The 25,567-nt window shown below is 38.2% G+C and overlaps 1 protein-coding gene across 2 annotated transcripts in view; it reads right to left on the minus strand.

Annotated features, from left to right (window-relative positions):
• Positions 1-3,584: 3,584 nt before the first annotated feature.
• LOC124300741 (UDP-galactose transporter senju) overlaps positions 3,585-25,567 on the minus strand; it is a 65,006-nt gene continuing 43,023 nt past the window's right edge. For both annotated transcript variants that reach the window (XM_046755094.1, XM_046755085.1), the window contains exons 3-6: positions 8,436-8,482; positions 8,221-8,360; positions 4,949-5,101; positions 3,585-4,393 (exon numbers count right to left, since the gene is read on the minus strand). In XM_046755094.1, the coding sequence (XP_046611050.1) occupies positions 3,896-4,393; positions 4,949-5,101; positions 8,221-8,360; positions 8,436-8,482 (838 nt within the window). In that variant the 3' untranslated portion in view covers positions 3,585-3,895. The remainder of the gene's footprint in view (positions 4,394-4,948; positions 5,102-8,220; positions 8,361-8,435; positions 8,483-25,567) is intronic.

A 25,567-nucleotide genomic window follows, 5' to 3' on the forward strand; every position in this document is an offset into this window, starting at 1 on the left:
CGGAAGCAAGGTCGAATGTGGAAAAGTATTTAGCTGAGCCAAGCTGGTCAAGGATTTCCGTGATATCGGGCATGGAGTATGCGTCGCCGACTGTTTTTTCGTTAAGTTTTCTGTAGTCGATTACCATACGCCATCGTTTATTGCCGTCACTATCCGGTTTTTTTGGAACGATCCACACCGGGGAATTATACGGAGATGAGGAATGTTTAATAAGATTTTGTTTGAGTAGTTTATCAACTTGGGATTCGATTTCGTCTTTGTGAATTTTGGGAAAACGGTATTGTTTGGTATGAATAGGCGTATTGTCCGTCGTGGGGATAGTGTGATGAGATAAATTGGTGTGGCCTAATTTATCACCTGGGAGATAAAAGAGATGGTTAAATTCTGTTACGAGGTTAAATATAGATTGTTTTTCGGTCGCATTCAAATGATCAAGATGTAAGCTGCTCTTTAGGACGTCCAATCTTTCTGACCTACTGTCAGTCAAGAGCACTGTTGCGGCACCGGGACAGGGTGTACTGTCGTCAGGGATAGGAGGATCGGATTGCAGTTGCGCGAGGTCAGTGGACTGGATGGGGCAGGAGGGGGGATTATTAGTCGGTCGCGATGTACGTTTGGCGGAAGAAAGAATTGATGAGTTGCTGAGGAGAGGGCCTGGGTGCGAAACGAGGGTTTTGGCGTGGGCATCGCTGTGGTGGTTACTCAATGCAGTGGGCGTAGCGTTGGGCATGACTGTACTCAGTGGCTCGTCGAACTCGTCTAGGGTTACTGTTGGGGGACTTATCTCTACGGCAGATTCGTTACAATTGAACGCGTACGAGTAAGCGATGCCGTTCTGGTTTTCAACTAACGCTTCACCACATAGAACATTGTTGCCTAAATCGATGCGTTTAAGGTAACCTACTTTAGTGTCTGGGTTCGCAACTATTAGTGGGATGGCTTTCACGGTACGGGCCTGTATTGTAATTACGCGCGTTTTTTCGGGCGCGGACGAGGGTTCATTGAATTTATCAAAGTGGATTGGCAATGAGGATCCAAGCATCACCGAGTTCGAGTTGAAAGAAATAGTTGCTTTCTCTTTTCGTAAGAAGGGCTGGCCTAAGATGCCATCGTGCGGAATCGGAAACGAGTCAGGGACAAAGTGAAAGGATGGCATTTGCCATCTTAGATTTAGAAATTATGAAGTTCCGACTTTAGATTCGTGATCAGACATTCCAAAATCCCCTAAATGACTAAATTCAGGCCAAAATATCAAGCAGAAAGATATAAAATATAAAACTTGACGTCCACCATATCGGATCCGCCATTTTGAATTTTGAAAATCTAATGCCAGATTCGTAATTAGCGACCCCGAAAACCCCTGAATACAAAGTTTTAGAAGAATTAATAAGTATTTGGAATTTCACGTCCGCCATATTGGATCCGCCATTTTGAATTTTGAAAATCTAATGCCACATTCGTAATCAGCGACCCCGAAAACCCCTGACTACAGAGTTTTAGAAGAATTAATAAGTATTTGGAATTTCACGTCCACCATATTGGATCCGCTATTTTGAATTTTGAAAATCTAATGCCGGATTCGTAATCAGCGACCCCGAAAACCCCCGGGTACCAATTTTCATCGAAATCGGTGCAGATGAAAAATGCATGACTGGAAGGGTTAAAAGACATAAGAGGTTTATAAAATTCTTTTATCTATGATGACTACTAAATCATTAAAAGGGGGTAAAACGGGTGATTTCACCTTTTGTAACAATACTTTAACGTACGTACAGTAACTCTTATCTTTATTTCCTTACCTCATAAGCGAATATAGCAAATATGGCACCACCCATCTATTGTCTATTTCAACTTCATTTTCACTACATATTTCTCATTTTCAATAAACATGTATGCCTTCCGCTTTCTGGATTCTACAACGGTACAATTGGTAGCCATTGACTGCATTTATTGTACATAGTAAAAATAATTTTGGAACTTACCTTACCTTATCTTACCGAATGAAAAATTAAATCGTCACAACATGTACAAGGTGTCTCATTTTAATCAATCCAATTAAATATCTCGAAAACCAAAAGTGAAAGTGAAAAATGTTCCAAACAAAAGTTGTAAGGTTTGAAGGGGGAAAGAAAATGAAAGTGTCCGATTTTTCGTAAGCGAACCCGCCAAGGTGTGATGAAGGTCAATTTGGTTTTTTTCAAATGGGACAGTATATTTTTTTCACCGGCATCTGAAAGGGCATGAAATTCTGCATCAAAAAGTACTACATATTTACCACTTAAGCTTGACTGGTGTTGAGATACGAGGCCGTCAAGTCTCTCAGAGGCCACAAGGGGAACGCTGCCGCTGTGGCTCCCTTTTATTTTTTTTTCTAAGTGTTTATATTTTTTTTTTTCTAGTTTTATCTTCAAAAAAAAAAGGTAAAAGGGGGCCAAGCGGGTGTGTTCACGTCATGGCCCCTGTCAGAAGCTCGCCTCTGCGAATTCTACTTAACGTGCAAAACTCATGAACTAGACACGATGGGAACTTTCCGTCCAACTTGACCAACTCGTATCTTATCACCAGTCGAGTTTAATTGGTAAGTATTTGTATACTTTTTGTTGCAGAATTTCATGGTTTTCAGATCCCGACAAAAAAAATATCGAAAAAATCCAAGTTGACCTTTATCTGACCTTAACGGATCCACTTACGGAAAATCTGACACTCTCATCTTTTCTCCTTGTAACGATTTTGTTTTCTCGACAATTTATGCAATCAAATAAAAAAAGACATAAACACAGAAAATCAGATACTTAAAGAAATTGAGTTTTTTGTACAACTTTTGATACTTCGATTTCTTTTTTTTACTTCTCCACTCTTTCTTAAATTAGTTATTTTAAGGTTACAGTATAAAAAGCACACTACTCAACGCAGGTCTACCGAAGTTAGCCTGAGAGTTTAAAAAAAACAAAACACATAATAATAACATAAAGATGTATAAATAAAAAGATAGAAACGAAGAGTGAGGAGAAAAATATCCGTAAAATAAAATTGAGACGAGAGAGGTGTTTTTAAGGGGAAATATAAATATGTACAGAGGACGGTGACGATGTTAAAAATGAATAAAATAGATAGCGATTGAAGTCTTTCAATGCTCGGTTGTATATTTAGTTAAAATTTCTACCTGGCCAGGATTTCGCTTAGAATCACTATTGTCACACGTTTTATCTTATCGAGCTACATAGATTTACTGACTCTTTCGACCCAAACTCATCTCTCTCTCTGCCTCTCTGTCTCTTCTCCTATTTCCAATATAAATCGTCATACCCCCTTCGAATCTCAAAACTTTCGTCTGAAGCATTTTTACATTGGATTGATTAAAATGAGACACGCTGTATATTTTATAAACCAAATTCATTAAATCAAATGATATACATTTTAATAGAATTTGAAAAGAAAAAATATTATAAGGCACGAGCAGTATTTGTTCTTATAAAGAAATAATGCAAAACATACAACTAGGACAAACACTGCTTCGTAGAATTCTTTGTATCTTATACCATGAAATAAATAAATAAATAAACAAATATACATGTACTACACTATACTATATTATGAAATTTTTATTGTTGTCTAATTTCAGTTATTATAAGATATAAATTAATTCATTGAAAAAAGGATCAACTAAGCAAAAAAATATGAAATTTGTTCAATATTTGGATAGTTATTGTGATATAAGTTAAATTTCAACTCCTTAATAAGATTTAGCGACTTCTCCAGCAGAGTACTAAAAATTCGCATATTTTTCTTGGTTTTCCACATATGTGACCCGGTTTTTAATAAATACTTTATTGATAAGTAGTCGCAGTCCCTAAATTATCTTACAAGTAACGTTTTCATAAAATTTAATCTAGACTCAAACCAACTGACTTTGTTTTGTGGAGAGTAATGATTCACTGTCAGATTCATTAGTTGTTTGAACTTTTGGATGCGTATTCTGCACTGGATTTTGAGAGTATAAGAATACGGAATAACTTACAACTGCAATGGCAACAACAGTATTGACATGAATCGGAATATTAAACAAGATCCAGCAGAGGATAGCAGTAAATACGAGTTCCAACGCACTGGCAAAGGTCTTCAAAATCGAATTCAAAGTTTGCAAGAAGAAGCTTGTTATTATACCCACAGCTGCATTATTTACTATAATTAAGATGACTTTCGGCTCAGTGAAAATGCTAAGACCGGTATGTTCAAAAACGTCTGTCAGAATACCTTGGCCTACAAGAACGATAGCGTTGCAAAAAATACTGTCGATGTACATGAACACATTTTGTACAAAAATGTTTATTCGAGCTCCATGACCCTTGAGTAAATATTCATTGTATACTCCGGCCAGACACGAACACAGCGCCTGAAATATGTGTAAAGTGGAATTGAGCTTCAACGACTAAAACTATGTTCTGGTAGAATCCAAAACTCAACTATCCGACGAAATACGAATCACAATTACCTTAATTGTATTTCAACGTATAGTGAAACAATAGTATAGAAATTATATCAAGCCACGTGTCGATCGACAATTTCTGGACGACAGTGCGGCCTACCATGCATGCTAATCAAGATGTTTGTTAGTCAAGGTATATGATACTCATGTATGCCCTTGTTGGATGAATGTTTACAACATTTTGTAACTCTGTCTGTGCCTCATTTTTAAAACCATTGCAATCCTTCTCGCAACCAATTACACGGATGTCCAGCTCTTTCTATAGTTTAAGTAGTAAAATACTCTAATACATGATGAAACGTTTTAGAATTAAAATAATATACAAAATTTATTACTGAATAAATCAAAGTCCACCGACAACCTCGCCAATTATTAGATTTCAAATACCTTTTCCTTCAAAACATCGGTATCATATACCCTGCCGGTTCAATGTAAAAGTATTAGAAGGTAACTCAAGCATACCTGGATCAATATAAACAGGGCATTTATATTGAAATGCAAGCTCTTGAACATGCTGGAACCATATCCTATGTTGACGTGTTTGATCATACAGCCGAATGTTAAAAACATTAGTGAAATCCACTGTTTGGTTGATAACTGCTTTTTGAAGACCATCTAAATCAACAGTCAATCCAATGTTATTTTATGGAGTCATTCTTGAGGATACCACCTTACGAAAGTCTCTCAATTCGTTTATCTCAGAATTGTCATAATAAAAGCATATAGCTTGCAATTAGTTTTAAAAAATTTTGTTGTTTTATTAATACAGTCGTAATGATTAACCCTTCATTATGCACGTTAGCTTTCGCAGTAACTATAGGCGCGTGGGGTCTTGGGAAACCACATTTTGTTAATGTAATATTTTCATCTGCAATACAAATAAAAGGTTTTATACTGGACATTGTATTCGTCTATCCGTCTGGCAATAACGATTTACGGGTTTTATATTTCAAATTCACTGATAATCATAAATAAACAATATTTGATGTCAGAGGTCAAGAAGCCTGAAAATTTTACCACTGTATATGATATCGCGAAAAAAACTATTTCTATGTATACACATGTTTTTTTAGCACAGTTGCTGAGACAAAGACATAAATAAATAAAATATTCCATGGCATTCCATTTTTTTAATAAACGAATACAGTTTTTATTAACTTAGAAGAAGCACATTTTTCGACCAACGGAAATGTACATGTAATGATAAAAACAAACTTAATAAATATTTATACATTCCCAACTTTATGTTATTAATATGATCTTCAACTTTTGTTAAAATTTAAAACGGTATGTACTGTAACGTGGCATTTTTGATGCCCGTTACAAGGGGCTCCTTGAACCCTGGGCGGAACCAAAATTTAGGAATTTCCGAAATTGAGTCGCGAAGTTTCTGCAAAAGAGCGCCAGGACTAGAGTCACGCATTCGAAACTAAGAGAGGGGACACCTTAGCGAATAGCGTAAGATATTTCAGGTTTTTTTTGTTTTTTTTATTTTTCGAGCTACAACGGCATCAGGCCAGAAGTCGACACCGAATTCGAGGAAATTGCGAAGTGGCGGACTAGCGACAATTGCGAAGGAAGGATGTCGAGGCTGCGGAGGGGGAGCCGACGCAGATCCCCGCATCGCGGGAATCCAAGGTGGACGCGATACCCGCTGGCGGCCGGCGCGCCGCAGCCTCTCCCCCTTCACCCCGCCAACAATTGACCGGCGAACTTGCGACGGACCGACTAGCGACGAGGGAGCACCACGCTCACCGCCAAGACGTCATGGAGCTGCGCGGAGGACGAGATTGCGATCTAGCTTCAAGTTCTGCGCAGCGATGCTATTGGAGGTGCGCGTCGAGTTGCGCGATCGGCGAAATCGATGACGGATCGATTATTGCGTATGCTTGTGAGTATGACGTCACGTGTGGGATGGCGTATCGAGATCCGTGTTGCGGCAGGTAGTAGGTTTTTGAAACCACTCTAGTTCTGGCGGTCGTGATAAGTAGTCACGTTTTGGGGAGTTTCGCGAAGTAATGGACTCGCCCAAAAATCGCGAGGGGAATGGAAAGGGGGTTGCAAGGATGTAGAAAGTAAGCGCTGCTTCTATCCCCGCGATTGAATTTCGAGCATAATTGCGAAAAGGCTTGCCGAGTACCGGATAGCCGTTTTGGATTTGCGTTGTAGAGAAGTACTCGAAATTCTTTTGCCGATTCTTTTGCTTGATGACCGTAGCCTGAGTACGCGTGTTAGAGTAGAGTAAATTTTGAGTTCCTGAGAAAGTTGAGTAGAGTCACGGGTTTTAGTTGAGTCTCTCTCGTTAGTGAAATCAAGTATAGCCGAATTTCGCTGTACCGGGTCGACCCACGTTATCGGGTTTTTTTTTTTTTTTGTGTCACCTCTCGAGTAGGTCGGGAAGTGCCGAATTGGAGTGCTCGGATTAGCGGGTAACGTTTTGGAGGATTTTGAAAAGATTTGATTTCGGATGCGTTGCGATTGCGTACAGTTTAGGTTACGTTCAGTTGCGCCTGCATTGAGTTCCGGACCCGTTAGTTAAGATAATGTAGATTGAGTTGCGTTACCTTGAGCTTGTGTTTAGTTGAAGTTAAATGTAGTGGTGCTTGCGCTTAGTTAAGTTGCCGTTTAGTTAAGATAGTGTTTAGTCGAGTTGAGGTGATGTATAGTCGAAATTGCCGTTGCGTTGAGCAGCAGTTGAGACGAGAAGTTTGAGCATTGAGTTTTGGTTGCGTTTAAAATATAGTAACGTTTGCGGATTCGTTTAGATTTAGGGCAGCTCGCGGTAGCGTCGAAGCTCCGAGTCGGGTGAGATCTCGAGTGAGATTGAGGACGCCGTCTGTTCGGTAGCCCGACGGCGCACCGTCGAATAATTAGTTTTAGTTTCGTTTCGAGCAATAATCGCCATGGAGGACAAATGGCGAATTTGCAAATTGAGAATTGCGTATGAGGATTTTGTGATCGTTGAGTGACGTTTTAGTTAGGGAGCCGCGAGCTCATTAGAGTAAGAAATAGGGTAGGTTACGTGTAATTTTCTGTTTAATTTTAGGCTCGCGATGCGCGATTTTTGGATTATTTTTTTTTTGTTTTGTATCACCGCCATTGGGAAATATAAGATTTTATTTTACTTTTGTTAAATAGCGTGTGTATTTCGAGTGTCTCTCTCTCTCTCCAAAAATTACCCCTCCCCTCTCCGCGGTACTGAGCTATCGAGCATATGCCCGAGGAATAGCGCATTAATGATTTCGAGGCGTGTTAATCACGCCAGGCGCCCAACAAAACTTTGCGATATTGTTTTAGATCCAGGGTACGTCGTGGACGCCAAATTATTGTGCACGCGATAAGTTCTCGGTCATTTTCTCCGAGTGACCCAGGAGCGGGAAAAATTCACGTCACAGTACAAACAAATGGATGTACGTTTAGTTCTGTACCAGAAATAATACTTACACCTGTGATTGACCACAATCAGTAACGCCGGTACACGCGAAGGGTCGGTATAGACCCCAGCGAAGTTTAGCGACTCGTAGCTGCGGAATAAATGGCGAAAACAGCATGCCAACATAGAAATGGCTGTATTGGAAAGTTCATATAGGAGGTACTGTTAATGGCAGCGCCAGCAAAAATTTTCGGAGCAGCGGAGACAAACATTAAAGACCTGGGGTCTATACGGCCCCTACGCGCCTAATGAAGGGTTAAGAGTTACAGAGATATTTCTCTTAGTAAATAGTTACAAGTACCTGAAAAATAATCCCCGTGATGACAACACGAAATTGGAGTAAAAGATAATACGTTGTTGGATCAAAAGCAGCCAAATTTACAAAGGCCAAATTGTTGTAGAGGCAATATAAAAATGATGGAACCATATACAGCAGAAGTACTGAAACATGAAAACAATAATCAATGTGAATATATAATTTTTGAGCTTTAACCAATTAGTTTATGATCTGCTTACCTCTTTTATATTTCCTGATTTCTTGGACAAGTGAGATAATAGAGTGACTGAAAATCATAATTACAAAATCAGTTCTTTACAACTCCAGTATCTAAATTTATATGTGCAGACGATTGAAGTAGCATATGAATATTACTTTGATTGTAATTCGAACACAGACAAACACACGCATATCTTTTTATTTACAAACAATTGAAATTTTCCAATTACAGCATTATTCTGTTTTTGCTACGGTATTCTATCCCTTTTATTTTCTGAATCCAAAATCAACTCTTGAGGGTAGAGATTCTTATCTCTTGTGTGATACTACATGGGACTTCATAGGTTGATTGTAAACATAAAATTGTAATTGGTAATAAAACACGACAGCAAAAAAAAAACGAAAGTATTCAAGAATAAATATTTTGTTCCTTATACAGATTTATTATTTTCACGATTTCCGATTACCTCCGTTTGTAATTTTTTATTGATATTTTATTTTAAAAGACATTAAAAATCATACTTATATCATACTAATTGTAAGTCATATCATATTAGGTTTTTTTTTTAAATTTCCATAATTTTTTGAAAATCTGAAAAAATAGAAAGGATTGTTTACCTACGACAGGACCAGGCCAAAAATTTGTGAAATAAGTAGTAGTTTTTTTGAGATTTTTTCAAAAAAAATCGAAGCACACAACCAATGTATAAAATCAGATTCCAATCTAAATGGAAAACAACCTAGTGAATAATTTTCTAATATTTTTTGCATCAAATTAATGAAAACTTTATTGAAAAACACACAATTTCAGAAAAATAAAATTCAAATTGATACAATTTTGAAAAAGTGATGAGCATTTAAAAAAAATACAAAATTTTGACAAATTCACATCTCATAAGCGGCTGCACAAAAAAATTCGAAAAAATCATGGAGCTCTTTGTCACGGAGGGCAAAAAGGACAAAAAATTAGGATCAAATTAAAAATGTCAATTTCGATGGTAGGTTGGCATGGAATTCCCCATATATAGGTATACATGTTATGTACATGAAACCAACACTGCACCCCTGGATCCGCTTCCTCCCATTCGTTACCACCTGATAAATTGCAATAATTTATGTCCAACTATTATTTCTGTTATTTTTATTACATCAAAAAGATTTTTTATGAATTTTATGTACACTTTGGGACAATGAATCTGACACAGCTAATTTTTTACACTAAACGGTTATGTTGGCATCACAGAGAAACCTACAGCGCCATAGTCAGCCGAGCGCGAAACAAACTCAATCTCAGTAAACATAATATAACCCATGACCGTCGAATCTAACCTTAAAATACCGCGGGGATGATGACTTATTAGATTGACACCACTGAACTTCAAGTTCAGTGATTGACACGTATCCTAAGGTTAGATTCGACGGCCATGAGTTACATTATGTTTATTGAAATTGAGTTTGTTTCGCGCTCGGTCGACTATGGCGCTGTAGGTTTCTCTGTAATGCCAACATAACTGTCTAGTGTAAAAAATTAGCCGTCTCAGATTCATTGTCCCCATGTGTAGACTGACACGAACGAAGACTTGGATTTGTTATGTTGTGTTTATTTTTCTTGCCTCCGTTTCGGGCAATTTTAGTTATTCTTCAATCAATGATTCAGTGGTTAAAATAACTGCTATATAAAAAAAATGTTTATTTAACCATACAGTATGTTATAGTACATATATAGTATAGTCTTCAAGCTATGTCCTAAGTATGAACCGAACCATTTAGAGAGGAGACCACAGCTATGTGATATACCGTACTTAACTGGACTGTTCTCGAACATCAATGTCCACGATGCTTTTGTACACCTACCAACCTAATCATACCATGACTCGAGTAATATTGTGACTAATTCTGATTTGACGACGCAAGAGAAACTATTATGTGAAACGCGACTCTGACGATGAGATATGTACGTTGTTCTGAGGTCAACAGAGCATAAAGAACACTAACGATTCTCTAATAGTTCTCATCTCTGATATAGTCCAGACGAATAAGCTATAAAATTGACTGACTTCTATTCTGGAATAACGTAGTTTAGCCGATTTTTTTATAGGTTGATTAGAGACGGACGAACATATTTTCACTCACCCCCCAAAAAGTTAAGTCCGGGTTTGACCGTAACGATTGTTTAAACTTTTGAGATCCTACATTTTGTTAAATAACGTCTTTGTTATGGGTCATATACGAAAACTGTTCAAACAAAAGTTGTTCGTCTCATCATTCTCGATAAAACAAGCTGTCGTGAGATCAATTTCCTCTGTTTGTTTAGTTGCAAAATGTAAAATGCCGTGGAAAAGAAATTTACATTTCTTGTTATAAATTGATGAATAAACAACGTGTGGCTTTGAAACTCATGGTACAGGTAATATGAAATGTCTTCAAAACTATCGTGCAAGGCTTTTTTGGCTGTGTTATATAGTTGAGCAACAATCCGCGACAAGCCTAAATCCGTATATCGTCTGCCCTTTCTTATGTGATTGGCCCATGGGTTGGCAAAAAATCATGGAGTCAGTTCGTTACTAGTACTTTCCATAAATGAAAAAAAAAAATGTTTATGCTCAAAAATCACAATTTTTGGGCGAATTGAAATTTTTTGCTTTAAACAAATAGAGATATCTCCGAGAATATTCATATTATTGTAAATTTTATGATGGATTGTACTTGCCCTTCATTTTACGAGTAATTTAAAAAAAAAACATGAATATCTTGATTAGAACCGGAGATAACGATGTTTAAGTGTTATTTTGTTTATTGTTGTTGTAATTAATATTGAGGGGGAAAAAAATATCAGCTATCTCTCAACACCCCAAGGCATCACCGTGAATTTTTTTATATCTTTAGGTGCGTTGTATCTAGTGAAAAAAATTGCTCAAAGTTCGTCAAGCACCGTTAGTGGGAGGAATGAAGCCGGGCGGCGTGGTGGGGGGCTCGAGGCTTCGCGCGCCAGGCTGTTCTCACCGCTCAATTAACAAATCAATAACTCCGTTAATAATTATCGTAACACATTTTTTTGAATCTGTAATTAGATTTTTAATATTTGTAATATTTTTTTTTCTTTTGGATTTTAGTCATACTCTTAGGAAATATTGCTATAAATAACTTTAGATATATAATATCTGTGAATTTTAAGATAAAATGTAATAAAAAAAAAACTTAATTACGGTGGTGTGAGTATGTATTAGGGTGATTCAAAAAAATCATTATTTTATTCGAAAAAAAGTGGTAGTGAAAAAATGATTTGAAATGACGAAAAAATAATGCCTGCACGCGGAAAAATTTTTTATTTAAGATTTAGAGGTAGCGCAAGTCGATTTTATGTATTTATTTAGGGTGCCGCAGCTCTGTAAAGAGTTTCAGTCTAAAATGCAGGAATTCGAAGTTCCTCGCAACCTTAACATAAGTTTAGACGATATTGGACAGCCTTCTTTCTAGAAATATAATCACAGCGGCCAGAGAACTGGGAATGATCTCATAGCAGGGGGAAACCTCGTTTGAAAAGTGCCGAAAAAATAAAGAATGTACTAGGATAAAGAGCCTGCTCAGAAAATCTCTAAAGATTTGTAAAAAATAAAATTTTGAAAAGCCACAGGTTGATGACTATCTAGTTCTTAAAAACCAATACAAGGTGGTATGCAAGCGCAGTGAAGAAGAATATACGGAAAAAATTATTAACGGAGTAGTGAACGCAAAAAATCCACAAAAATTTTGGTATTCGGTTAACAGGTACAGAAAAAAGCCGATGAAGGAGGCTGAGAGTATTAGTTTGAATGAATGGTGTAGTTTTTTTCGAGACTTCTACGAGGTTAACAACCCGGTAACAGCTCCAACTCCTGAGCTCACCAATGGGGTTGAGCTGTTGGATTCTCCAATAAATTCAGATGATATTTACAGAAGTATTGCTCATTGTAAGTTAAACAAGGCCCTTGGTGTCAATTCGATTACAAACGAATTTCTGAAAAATCTTACTCCGAATTGGGTTTTATATATGAATGTAATATTGAGTAGAATTATGGATACAGAAAAGACTCCAAACAACTGGCCCTGTATACTAACTAAAATGCTGTATAAAAACAAAGTAGCAAATAGGGATCCAAATAATTACAGGCCAATTGCGCTTGTAAATACAATTTTCAAATGCTTTACGTTTATTCTGAATAAAAGGGTTGATGCCTGGTGCGACATCAATAATATTCTCCCCGAATGGCAGGCGGGTTTTCGGAAAAGAAGAAGTTGCTTAGATAATATATTCTCGCTCAATTCAATAACTCAATTGCATATACAGAAGGCAAGAGGCAAATTACATGCAGTTTCTGTTGACTTTAAAAGCGCATTCCTGTCTGTAGATCACTCCAATCTCTGGGGTAAGCTGCAAAGAAAAGGGTTTAGCTCTAAAGTTATAAAAATTCTTTAAAGCTTGTACTCGTCGGCAAATATCAGAATTGGAAATTCAGACGGAATTTCAGACCGTATTTATATTACAAAAGGTGTATTGCAGGGTGAGATATTTTCCCCAACCCTCTTTTCAATTTTTATTGCATTTTAGAAGATTTTCTGTTAACAAAAAAGTACACGGAAAAAAAAATTCAGCTCGTGGAACTAAAAATTAGATAGTTACTTGTAAACAGTTCGTCGAACTAAACGTTCTGTTATTGGAAGAGCACTGCATGGTTCGTATAACTGACTGTTAGTCAGCTGTCATAGCTGTACGTTGTTCAGCTCTCTCAGCTAAACAGCTTCGTTCGAAGAGCTAGACCAGAATTTTTCGGCTCCGCTCACAGCGCTTATTATTAAATAGTCAATTATATTGCTATTAGTATTATTTTTCATCATTATTATCATTATTTATTCAGTGTCATTTACATATTTGAATGGACTATTTAAACAATTATCTATCAACTGTATTTAAATCATACTCATGAAATTTGAAGGTTATGAAATATGTCAACGCACCAGAGCACAGCGCAACTTACAGCTCTTAGAGCAAAACCATTCAGCTGTGAGAGCTGAACAACTTGCAGCTATCAGAGCTGACTAATATATAGTTGCTGTAACTACAAGATAGACCGTAGAGTGCGTATAGTTACTGGAGCTGTAGAATACAGCTCGCCGAACAGAATTTTTTTTTCCGTGTATATTAGAGGAGTATCAATTGCTCATTTAGTAGAAATTTTGTTACTTGCATATGCCGACGACATTGTTATTTTGGCCGAAAGCTATATTCATATGAAGAGAATAATTGAAGCGTTATATGAGTATTGTGTATTAAATAAGTTATCTGTAAATACCAAAAAAACGAAAGTAATTATTTTCCGAAAAGGCGGTCTCATGCATAAACATAAAGAAAAAAAATTCATGGTCGGGGATAGCTCTGTTGAATTGGTCAAAGAATACGTTTATCTGGGGGTGACCTTTTCCCAAACAGGGTCATATGAATTTCATACAAAAAAAATAGTTTCCAAAGCCAGAGCAGCATGCTCTTCTACAATAGTGTTAATACATAGATTACAGGCGAATTCTTGGAAAGTTTACGACGATGTATTCGGGGCGCTTGTACAATCAATATTATTATACGGTACAGAGGTGTATTCATTGAGGCATCTAGATAGTGTGGAAAAGATACAATTAGGTTTTTTCAAAAAACTCTTGAATTTGCCTCAGTGCACACCAAGTTATGCGGTAAGAAGAGAATTGGGACTTAGTCAGTTTTCGTTCTTAGTCTTTAAGCAAGTCATAAGATGGATTAATAAAATTTTGAGAATGGAAGATGATCGATATCCGAAAATTTGTTTTCTTAGACCGCTACAATTAAGTTAGTACAAAGGTGCCCAGGATAGTGCGAAATATAATTCGGTTGTATTAGTGAAGAAAATGTTCTTTCAACCAATTGACAGTCTAGACCTATGGAGTGAAACGTCGCCAGGCGAAATAACGTTGCAAGAACCTGAACTATTAGAGAAATATAAGGAATACTTGAGCGATATGGATGGTGAAAAAGTAGCACAATCCTCGTCACTTATTATGTACAATTGGTTACAGGCTGAGAATCAGGTTCAAAAATATTTGAAAGTGTCAATACCTTTGAAAATATTAAAAGTTATCTGTCAATACAGGCTAGCGAACTCCTTCTACACAAGATTAATAGTCGACTCTAGGCATTACAAAATATCTAAAGGAGGATACTGTAACTATTGCAGCGAAATTATAGATTTAGGTCACCTGACTGTTTCATGTAGAGAGCTATATTATAAAAGAGTTGGACTAAAATTACCTCTCTTAGAAAATGGATCGTTTGATATACATATAATTTTCTCTCTCCCAATAGATGTTAAAATATTGAGAAAGTTTTATGCTCTTATATGTTTTGCGCTTGCTCATTATTCAGTGTACTATAGCCAAATAGCGAATTTTAGTATAAAAAATAAATTGGAACTCTGTTGTACAAATATATTGTAAAATTTCGAAAAGAAGAATACAATAGACTACTACTACTACTACTACGACTACTACTAATAAACCACTCTTCCCTCCATAGAATCACTCATAAACAGCTAAGACACGTCTGAGGCCAATACTTCAACAAGAACGACGAGCTAATTTTAGATGAGATTTATATATTAAGCTAATACCTGTCTATTTTCTATCTTCCGTACCGCACTACAAGAACCACCTCCCAGAACATCACTTGGAAAGAACCAGATATCGCAAGGCATAGGTCACGGACCGGGTTGACAGCGTCATACTGTCAGCCAGAGGACAGCCTATCTCAATCCAACTCCAGGTGGATGCCTGCAAGGATTGAGAACAGGGTGATGCTTGGTGCCAGGCGCAAGGTGCCAATACAGACCTCCAATGACCAGACTTATCGGCCAGGAGCCGAATCACCTAGATTAGCGCTACAGCCACTTGGATGCGTCGGCGACGGATACGCGAACCGCCGACGACACTTATCAGCCAGGAGCTGAACCAGCCCTATCGCCTATTTCGCCGTCAGCCATCAAGTAAGAGCATGTTCGTCTGATGCACATGCCTCATCGAAGGATCGCAGCATGGTCGCCAAACCCGAGTAGCACGGGATGGGCCATGTCAGACTGGTGAGTTTTGGATGAGTGGCCCATATGGTAATCACCACCACCAGAACGTCTCGGTACAATGGTGCCATAGGGCGAGTACCGAGCTGCGACCAATAATTCAATATATGTCAACGAGAAAGAAGATGGACTACTGCCCATCTTACCCGTTGACCCGTCTCACGTGACCTGCTAGCCCAATTAGCGCTCACACAAGACAAGGATATGTCACGTGACAGCAGCGCGCCGAAAATCAGCCGGGATCACGAGGAGCATCCCTCGATTCGGCACATTCTACGTTCAGTGCCTACGTTAGCTAGACGTGTTCCCGCTATTTATTAGTTACTTTTTCGTTATCGCACCCTTTCTAACTTGTTTCTCCTGTTACTTCAACTGTTCTCTACCTTATCTTATTTTCACATAAGTGAGGTTTTCTTTGTTATATTGTGCAGCCCGAAGTTACTTGCATCGTATCTTGACTTTATCTTTAACCTATTTTCTCTTTTATCTTTTCTCGCAGCTTGCGCTGCGTGGGCCACGTGGGCTCGTCCTTTACCTTATTTCTTATCTAATACCGCAAATAATTTCGCGACTAATTAGGTTACTTATTTCATTTGTAGTGACTATTGCTTCCTTTCCTAATTTTGCTTCGCTTATCTAATATCACTGAATTGCAGCATCTTATTATCGCTTTGCTTATGCTTCAATAGTAATTATTTTATTACCAGCTTTATTTGATTAGCTAACTATTGTTCTTTGTAGTGATTGGTAAATTAATTAGCTTATGGGGCATTCTATGCCAAACCGACCTACTATCTAAATTGACAATTTTTATTTCGTCGTAATTTTCTTATCTTTTTGTACTCTGTGAAAAAGAGCTCCATGATTTTGTTCGAATTTTTTTATCAAGCCGTTCATGAGATATGAATTTTTCAAAAATTTAGTCGTTTTTTTTTAAATGCTCATAACTTTTTCAAAAATGCATCAATTTGAATTTTTTTTTCAAATTGTGTGTATTTTCATAAAGTTTTCGAAAATTTGATGCAAAAAAATATCGAAAAATTATTTACTTGATTTTTTTTAATTCATAGATTAAATTCTGATTTTGAACATTGTTTGTATCTGTTACGGGGTAGATTGCGTAGGCTCCAATGAGCGGTAATCGGAGCTTACTCCAAGCCCAGCCAAGGTGTTATTTGGCTATTATAGGGTCCCTTCACGTCGACTATGCACTCGCGTGCTACTACTCCCAATGCAGGAAGTGAATGGAATAGAAAGGGATCGGTATTAAGGGAAGGTAAACCATTTAAAGTATATGATTGTTTATTAGTAGTCAATGCAACAGAGTCGGTCGAGCGAAAAGGGTATGGTCTTGGTTTAGAGGGATAGGTGTCTTGCTTGAGCGCTAGGATGGATCTGCCTAGTTTAGCGGGATGTAGAAGGCAAGCTAGCCGCGAGTTACAGAAGAATCTGCTGACATGCGGACGATAAGAGTAGACTACAGAGCGTAAGGTAACTAAGAGTGTGGGAAAGGAATAAGAAGTCTGGAGGACGTAACATATCCTTCGGTTTTTTTTTGAAAAATTCTCAAAAAAACTACTTTCCATTTCACTAATTTTAAGCCTGGTCCCGTCGTGGGAAAACAATTTTTCCTATTTTTTCAGAATTTTTCAAAATGATCGAACATTTTTTTTTAACATAATCTGATATAAGTATGACTTTTACTTATTTCTGAAAATAACACAGATAAATTTCAAAAACAATCGAAGGATCAAACAATGTTCAAAATCAGAATTTAATCTATGAATTAAAAAATATCAAGTAAATAATTTTTCGATATTTTTTTGCATCAAATCTTCGAAAACTTGAAAATGCACACAATTTGAAAAAAAAAATTCAAATTAATGTATTTTTGAAAAAATTATGAGCATTTAAAAAAAAACATCTAAAATTTCGAAAAATTCATATCTCGTGAACGGCTTGATAAAAAAGTTCAAAAAAAAAGTCATGGAGCTCTTTTTCACAGAGTACAAAAAGATAAAAAAATTACGACAAAATCAAAATTGTCATTTTCGACGGTAGGTCGGTTTGGTATGGAATGCCCCTTATATATTCTCTCAGTTTGCCAAGGGAAAAGAATGGCGGTGGGTAGTAGGGGTATATGTAAATGAGGATTTGGAGAGAAAAAAGGAGTTAATGAGAGGATGGATGGAGGAAGTTAATACGGATAGAAAAGTGATAATAGGGGGAGATTTTAATGTTAGGACAGGGACAGAAGGAGGGATAGAATATAATGAACAGGAAGAAGGGGGTAGAAAGTCGAAAGATAAAGTAGTGAATAAGGGAGGCAAAGAGCTGTGTAAGTTCATCAATGAAAGAGGGTGGGCAATAGCGAATGGGTGTGTGAGGGGGGACTAAGAAGGGGAATGGATATTTGTAGGGGGGAGGGGATGTTCAGTTATAGATCTAGTATTGATTGATGAAAGAATTGAAGAAGTATAGTGGAGTTGAGAGTAGAGGAAAGGACTGAATCGAATCATACGCCAGTTGTAGTTGGGGTAGAAGTCAGGGGGTCTAAAAGTTGGAGAAGTAAGGCAGGAAGATGGGGTATAGGAAGAAGAGTGTGGACGGAGGAGGGGGCACAGAAATGTGAGGAGGAATTTAGAAAGAGGATTAGAGGAAAGGGAAGTGTAGTGGTCGAGTGGGGAAAGTCTAAAGGACAGGGTGAGAAAGGCTGTCGGGGAAACGGAGAAGGTAAGAGGGAGGAGCAAACAGGCATCGGGATGGTGGGATGAAGAGTATAGGGAAGGAAAAAGAAATCTGAGGGTGTTCTTGCAGAAGTTTAGAGACGGGAAAATATACAGGGAGGTGTATTGGGAAGAAAAGAGGAAATGTAGTAGACTGTGTGAAGGAAAAAAGGAAAAGGAAAGAGAAAAATGGGAAACTTGGGTAGGAAGTCTAAGGACAGAAGGACAAATCTGGGGGTGGTAAACGAAGGGAGAAACAAAAGAAAGGGGATAAATAAGAACATAAGGATGGAGGAATAGGATTTACATTTTGGAGAAGTTTTGGGAGGTTTGAGAGAAAGAAGAAGTTGAGAAGGTAATATGGGAGAGGAGGATTAAGCGAGAAAGGAGGAGGGGGATATTACTTTACAGGAGGTCGAAGAAATCATAAAAAAGTTGAAAGATAATAAAGCGATGGGGGAGGATGGGATACCTAATGAAGCTTGGAAGTATGGGGCGGCAGAAATTACAAGGGAGTTGTGGGGAGTGTGCCAGAGGGTATGGAGAGGAGAAGGGTGGCCAGAGGACTGGAAAGAAGGGGTGGTGGTACCAATAGTGAAAAAGGGGGAAGGGAAAAGTGTAGAAGAATATAGAGGAGTTACGTTAACACAGACGGCGTATAAAATATATGTTGGAATACTGGAAAAAAAGATAAAGGAATAGGTTGAGAGTAAAATATTGTTGTCGGAGAGTCAGGCGGGATTTAGAGCAGGAAGGGGAACGATAGATAACATACACGTGCTAAATTATCTGATAAATAGAGAAATTGCTAAAAGTAAAGGGAAAATGATAATAATGTATGTGGATTTCAAGGCTGCTTTTGACTCGGTCGTCCGCGGGAAGTTAGTGGAAGACATGAGGAAGAGAGGGGTGAGGGAAGGGTTGGTAAGAAGATGCGAGGAGGTGCTAAAAGAAACGTGTGGAAGGGTCAGAGTGGGGAAAGAGGTAGGGGAAAAATTTTGGACGGAAAAGGGAGTAAGGCAGGGCTGCCCACTAAGTTCCTTGTTATTCGTACTGTTTCTAGCGAACTTGGAGGACGAACTAGAAAGAGGGAGGTGGGGTGGAATAGTTTTATCGGGGGGGCGGGGGGGGGGGGGGAGGTATATGCATTGACGTACGCAGATGATGTGGCGTTGTTGGCAAAGGATGAGGATGATATGAAAGGTATGATTAGGACGTTGGAAAGGTATGTTAGTAAGAAAGGGTTGGAGGTTAATACGGGGAAAACGAGAATAATGAGGTGTAGGAAGGGGGGAGGGAGAAAAAGGAAAGTGTTTGGAAATTGGCAGGGTAGGGAAATTGAAGAGGTGGGCAAGTATAACTACGTAGGGTATGTGATGAAAGTAAACGGGGATCAAGATGAGCACGTTAAGGAAAGGACTAGGAAAGGAGCAAAAGTAATGGGGCAGGTATGGGGATTAGGAAAATGAAAATTTGGGAAGGACTGGGGTAGAAGAATATGGTTGTTTGACAAGTTGGTATGGTCTGTGATTAGTTATGGAGTTGAAATTTGGGGGTGGAAAAGAAGAAAAGAAGTACAGGATATGCAGGAAAGATACTTAAGATGGGTTCTTGGAGTATCCATCCAGAAGGGTGGCAAGGTACATGGTTAGGGAGGAATTACAAAGGGATATGTTGGAAGAAAGAGCAGGAATGAGAGCATGGGGTTATGAAAAGAGGTTAGAGGAAGGAAAAGGCGGGGAGTTAGTGTGGAGATGTAGAATGGAAATGAGGAAAAGGGTGAGAGCGGGGAGAGGAGCAACGGGGTGGGAAGCGGAGAGACGAGACTTCTTCGAAGATAGAGGATGGGAGATGATGGAGGTGGAGAGAAGATGGGAGATGGGTGCAATGAGAGGCGAGGATTTAGTAAAAGTAGAAAGAAGGAGGCAGGAGGAAGAGAGATGGGAAAGAATTGTAGGTTCGAGAAGCAACAAGGAATATAAGTTTTTTAAGGGAAAGGGAGAGCCAGGATATCTTAAAAATAGGTGGAGTAAAGAAACGTGGGGAAAGATAGCAAAATATAGACTAGGAGATGAACTGAAGGGATATAGGTTTTGGGAGAATAGAGAAAATAAGTTGTGCGGTATATGTGAGATGGAGGAGGAGACATGGGAACATGTGTAGGAAGGATGCTCGGGGCTAGGGATTGAAAGAGGCTGGCAAGAGATGAGAGGGGAAGTTTTGGGGGAGGAGGGACAAGAAGAAAGATGGCTGAAAATAATAGGGAAGTTAAGAGGGGGGGAAGCAGAGTAATAGGGAAAGTAGAAAAGTTTAGCGGAAACGGAGGTCCTTTGGCTGGAGGGTGAAGGGTGTAGGTGTGAGTGAAGAAATAGCGGTTTTTGTATTTTTTATTTGTTTTTTGTCTTTTCCCTGCTGTGAGGGTGTGAGAATCTGAGTGTGACAGAGTGAAGAGGGAGAAGGGAAGAGAAAGGAGAGGCAAAAGAAGGAAAAAAAAATGTAAAACAAAATTGTAAAATAGTTTGTAGGTATAGAGTACAAGTGTAGTAGTAGGTTAAAAGTGGTTGTGTAAGCGGAACGGGAGTCCGCAGATGTACCCCTGAAATTTTGGGAGTAAATAAACATCAATATATTCTCTCAGTTTGCCTTATTCTTAGTATCTTATCTCTACCTTTTACCGTAATTTCTATTAGCTTGTCTATATCTTTTTCTTTTCTTTTTTGACTATAAGTTGCCTTAGTCCCGACTATTTTTGAGTAATTAATATCGTAAGTATACCGCGTGCGCGATCTTCCATCGCTGCGCGGTGTAACACGTAGTTCTCGGAATCTGGAGTATTGCGCCGTACTGAATAACATCTTTCTTATTTACGTCTCTTCTTTATTATCGCTGGCACGTAGTTTGTACATAGTCACTCTCGCTTGTAATATATCGCGTTATAATATCTTTTCTTGATACCTACGTTGCGAATATCTGTATCTTTTCTATATTTTACCGTTATCCCTTTTCATATCTATCGCATATATTTCAGGCTAGACACTACGTATTTCTTTATACTTTCTGTTCTTATATCTAATTCCTGAATATTTCTTCGAATGCCTTATTTCTTTAAATTTATGAATCTTTGATTAATTTTGATATTATCTGATTAACTTGTATTTCTTGCTTCCTTTTATCACTTGCAACATTTCTTACTTTTGTTTATTATTAGTAATATTTCCTGCTTCCTTTATTGTTTATAACATTCTCTGCTTTATCTGCAAATTATATTGACTATTTTTTTCTACCGTGCTAATACTATTCTTTCGCTGTATCATTTTGTTTTCGCTTGCATTGTTAACCTAATTTAAGAACCTTAGATTGTGGATTGTATGCTAGCCTACCTTAATTCATTCTTGTGAACCTTGCTGATTGTTACTCCAAATAATAGTATCGTGAACATACGCATTTCTCTCGCTTATCACGTTTCCCTTGTCGCGTTAATCTGTTAATTCTCACTCATAACTTTTTCTCTGGCTGTATTTAAATTTCTTACATGATTTAATTGTATCTGAATTTCTTGTGTTGCTTGCTTGTAATTAATATCTCTCGCATTTTGTTAATATACTTGATACTGTTATCTTTACCAATTTTATTGTGTTTATTTATTGGATACGACCCCTCCCCTCTACCCCTATCTTGTCTATACTGAGAACCTGATCTTTTCCTTTCTTGTCTTTTCTCTAGTTATCTTATATCTGACGCTACGGCGTCTGGCGCCCAACAATAGTATCTTTATCGTTAATTATCTTAGTATTCAGATCAGTACCTGCGCCGTAGGGTAACCGGACTTTCCGCCCTCTCAACTATCTAAAAATTTATACGGTTACATTGTATATTCCAATAGCCTCATCTTCGAAGAATATTTTGAGCCCATGACCAATAAAAAATTCGAACAATTGTGGAAGTTACACGAATTTTAGTGAGTCAGTATACCTGGCCGGTCGGGTCAGGTCATATGACGCCCGAAGCCGAAACAGCCGCTGGTCGTGTCTTTTGGAAATTCTCCCCTACATTCGAGGGTACAGTTAAACCGGTTATTCGATTATTAGATTATGCTCAGTCTACGTTGAGCCTTCGCGAAACTAAGACAATTTTTCCAGTCGAGAAATTTTGAAATACAATAAAATGAGCGAGAGTGGTGAGCGAGCGTTTTTGAGAAAAAGGGTGGAAGATCGAGCGCATTGTTTCATATCAACTAGCACACTAAACCAGAAAGTGAGGATGTAAACAGCGGTTCGTCTGCGAGGAAAATTAAAGTCGACAAAATCGGTTGACTTAAATATTGAGCGCAGTCACGGCGGAAATGTGATTTTGAATTTCATTTCGGTTATGGCTGCGATTAGTTCGTATGTCATGTGCAAAAGTGCAATAGTGATATTCGATTCTTGGAACCACACGTGAGACGATTAGGCTTCGCATTAGTTCTGAAATGTGACATGTGAGCAAAAGTCCATAAGTTCGAGTCCCTTTTTTACTAATAACCACAGCTACGAAATAAATACCAGATTCACTCTAGAATTAGGTTGACAGGAATTAAAATTTTTGCGGGTATTATAGATCTTCCGAAATGCTGTTGTCAATCAACTTACGACAAGATTACGCGAAACGTACGAAATGCAGCAGAAATGGTTGCACATTCATATATGCAAGCATCAGCTGAAGAAGAAAAGCGACTCACAGGAATAAACGAGAACGTCGATCAACCTGCTGAAATAATTGTCTCTGGAGACGATACTTAGAGAGAAAGAGGATTTTCGTCGCTCCAAGGTGTAGCAACTCTCATAGGAATTTTGTCTGATGAACTTGTGGATGTTATCGTAAATTTGTCAATTTGTAAGATGTGCCAATTTTGAGAAGACAAAGAGGAAGCCGTAGAATACAATTAGTAGTATGAAGGTCATGCGTCTGAGTGCACAGCAAATCATAAATGAAGTTCAGGGAAAATGGAAGTTGATAGAATTGTTGAGATTTTTGCTAGATTTGAACAATTACACGGCATAAAGTATTTTCTATTACGTTGAAGATGGCAATATAAAAACATTGAAATTTGTAACAGAAATATGACCGTATGGAGACATAATTGTAATAAACGAAGAATGTACCGGACATGTTCAAAAATGCATAGGCACTCCGGAACACTACAAGACAAAATAAAGGTCTCGGAAGGAAAGGAAAATTGACAGCAAAATTAATCGACGACTCGACAGTGTACTACGGACTGGCTATAAGAAATAATTACTAATCCATCGCCGACATGAAGAAAAGTATGTATATGGCAATATATTATCACAAATGTTCAACTTACAGCGATCCTCAGCATGATAACTGCTCCCCTGGCGCGGAAAGTTGATGTACGTGGCGACAAGCAGAAGCCGCAGGCTCTTCGAATTCATATACCTACTCACAAGCCTGCACTCAATGCATCTGTAGCAGAAGCCATTAAACCGGTATATGAAGCCCTTAGTAGCGACGAATTATTAGAAAAGTGTTTAGGAGGCTTTACCCAAAATAATAATGAGAGTTTGAACTCCAAAATTTTGGAAATCGCTCCAAAAATATTATTTAACGGAAACGTGATTGTTGAAATTGCTACATACATTTACGCTAGTATATTCAACGATGGAGCAAACATTTTTCTCCAAAACCTGCAACAACTTAACGTCGTTATCGTACCAAGTGCGGTAGCAGCTTGTGAAGCATTGGGCGATACACATTTGTCTGTCGCACGCATCCAGGCTGAAAATGCAACAAAAGAACCAGAGTTGCTAGAAGAAATAAAAAAAAGGATGCTGAGGAAGCGAAGAAAAACTCATTTGAAATATTAAAATGTGCTAGTCTTCAATAGGAGCAACGATTCATCCATGCTTCTATACACGTACTTGTATAACTCCTACAAATATTATCGTTTCGAATAACTGAAACAATTGCAATATACTGTACTGTACTACAATTTCCTGTAATATCTTGTGACCTGTTGTGAATTTGGGATAACGATTATGTTCATTGCATATGTGACTCAAAACATGGAAATTATAAAAAAAAGGCATCCATTTCCGTCGAATAGAAGCCGAGAAATTCGCAATGAAAGAGCGCGCCGAGAAAATTTTTTTTGCAAAGACGGCTGCGCTCTTCCCCCACCACCGCCGCGCACGCTGCAATTTCGCGCGACGGCGTTCACTCTCACCTGCATTCTAAATGCGATTGCGTATTATGATATTTTCAACAACTTGCACGTGGATAGGAGTTGGTTTACCGAACCGATCGGCGTTCTGCAGATTGTGCTAGCATTTATAGTTGTCTAAAAAACCAGCTCTAAAGTTAAAGGCCATTATCTCGGGATTTACCTATTGGATTTCGACTTTTCTTTTTGAAATTGTGCGTCTTGAAAACAGCTTTCTAACCGTGTACTATAAAGTAACACCTTATAGTATATAGTATAAAAATCAAAAACTGAAAAATTACCAAAAAAAAGTTGCATTTTTTCGCATTCATCGTCGAATATCTCGGAAAGCATGGCTCTGAGGCAAAAAATGTACAGAGGTAAATCTGTTTAGAATTACATTTTCCGCAAGATGCACTTGGTCTTGAATGTCAATTTTCAAAATTTGATTTTTTTTTTGACCATGTTCCGCCACTTTGCGCCCACGGGGACTAGGATTTTCGAAATCAGCGCATTTTTTTTCCATAAAAAGCACTTGATCCCCAAGTGTGGTAAGCCAACAACCCACCCAATCCCTAATTTGACTGGAATAGTATGCCGTTCTGCGGACTTGGGCTCGCTTCGGCTACAGGAATGGGGAGCGACTTAGTGGGGGGTCGTGTAGTGGGGACCGGTTGAACGAGCACGTCCAAAATGTTCCGAACGCGACACTTCTCGGCATATCTCTGGCCGCTGGCTGCTACTCGGTGCCCACAAGCTGAAAAGCAAGCGAGCGCTCCTTTCCTATCATATGGGGGCCAAACGGATACTCTTTCTATATTCTAAAATCTCGTTCGCTGTATAGCGTCTATGCTGACCGACTAATTTTTACATATTTTGATCATTTTTGTTCTAAAATTAATCATTACAATTTTTTTTCGGTCGAGTCTCATGGCGCTCCTCACTCTTAGGCGCCCGGAGCGACCGCTCCAGTCGCTCCATGTGTGAAGCGGCGCTGGAGATAGATAGCTACATCTATATCTATACTAATACGAGTATATGAAATTCTTTGAATGTATGTTTGTTCGGATTTAACTTGACATCTATTTGACGAG

Source organism: Neodiprion virginianus, chromosome 1, assembly GCF_021901495.1.
Source record: "Neodiprion virginianus isolate iyNeoVirg1 chromosome 1, iyNeoVirg1.1, whole genome shotgun sequence".
Lineage (NCBI taxonomy): Eukaryota > Metazoa > Arthropoda > Insecta > Hymenoptera > Diprionidae > Neodiprion > Neodiprion virginianus.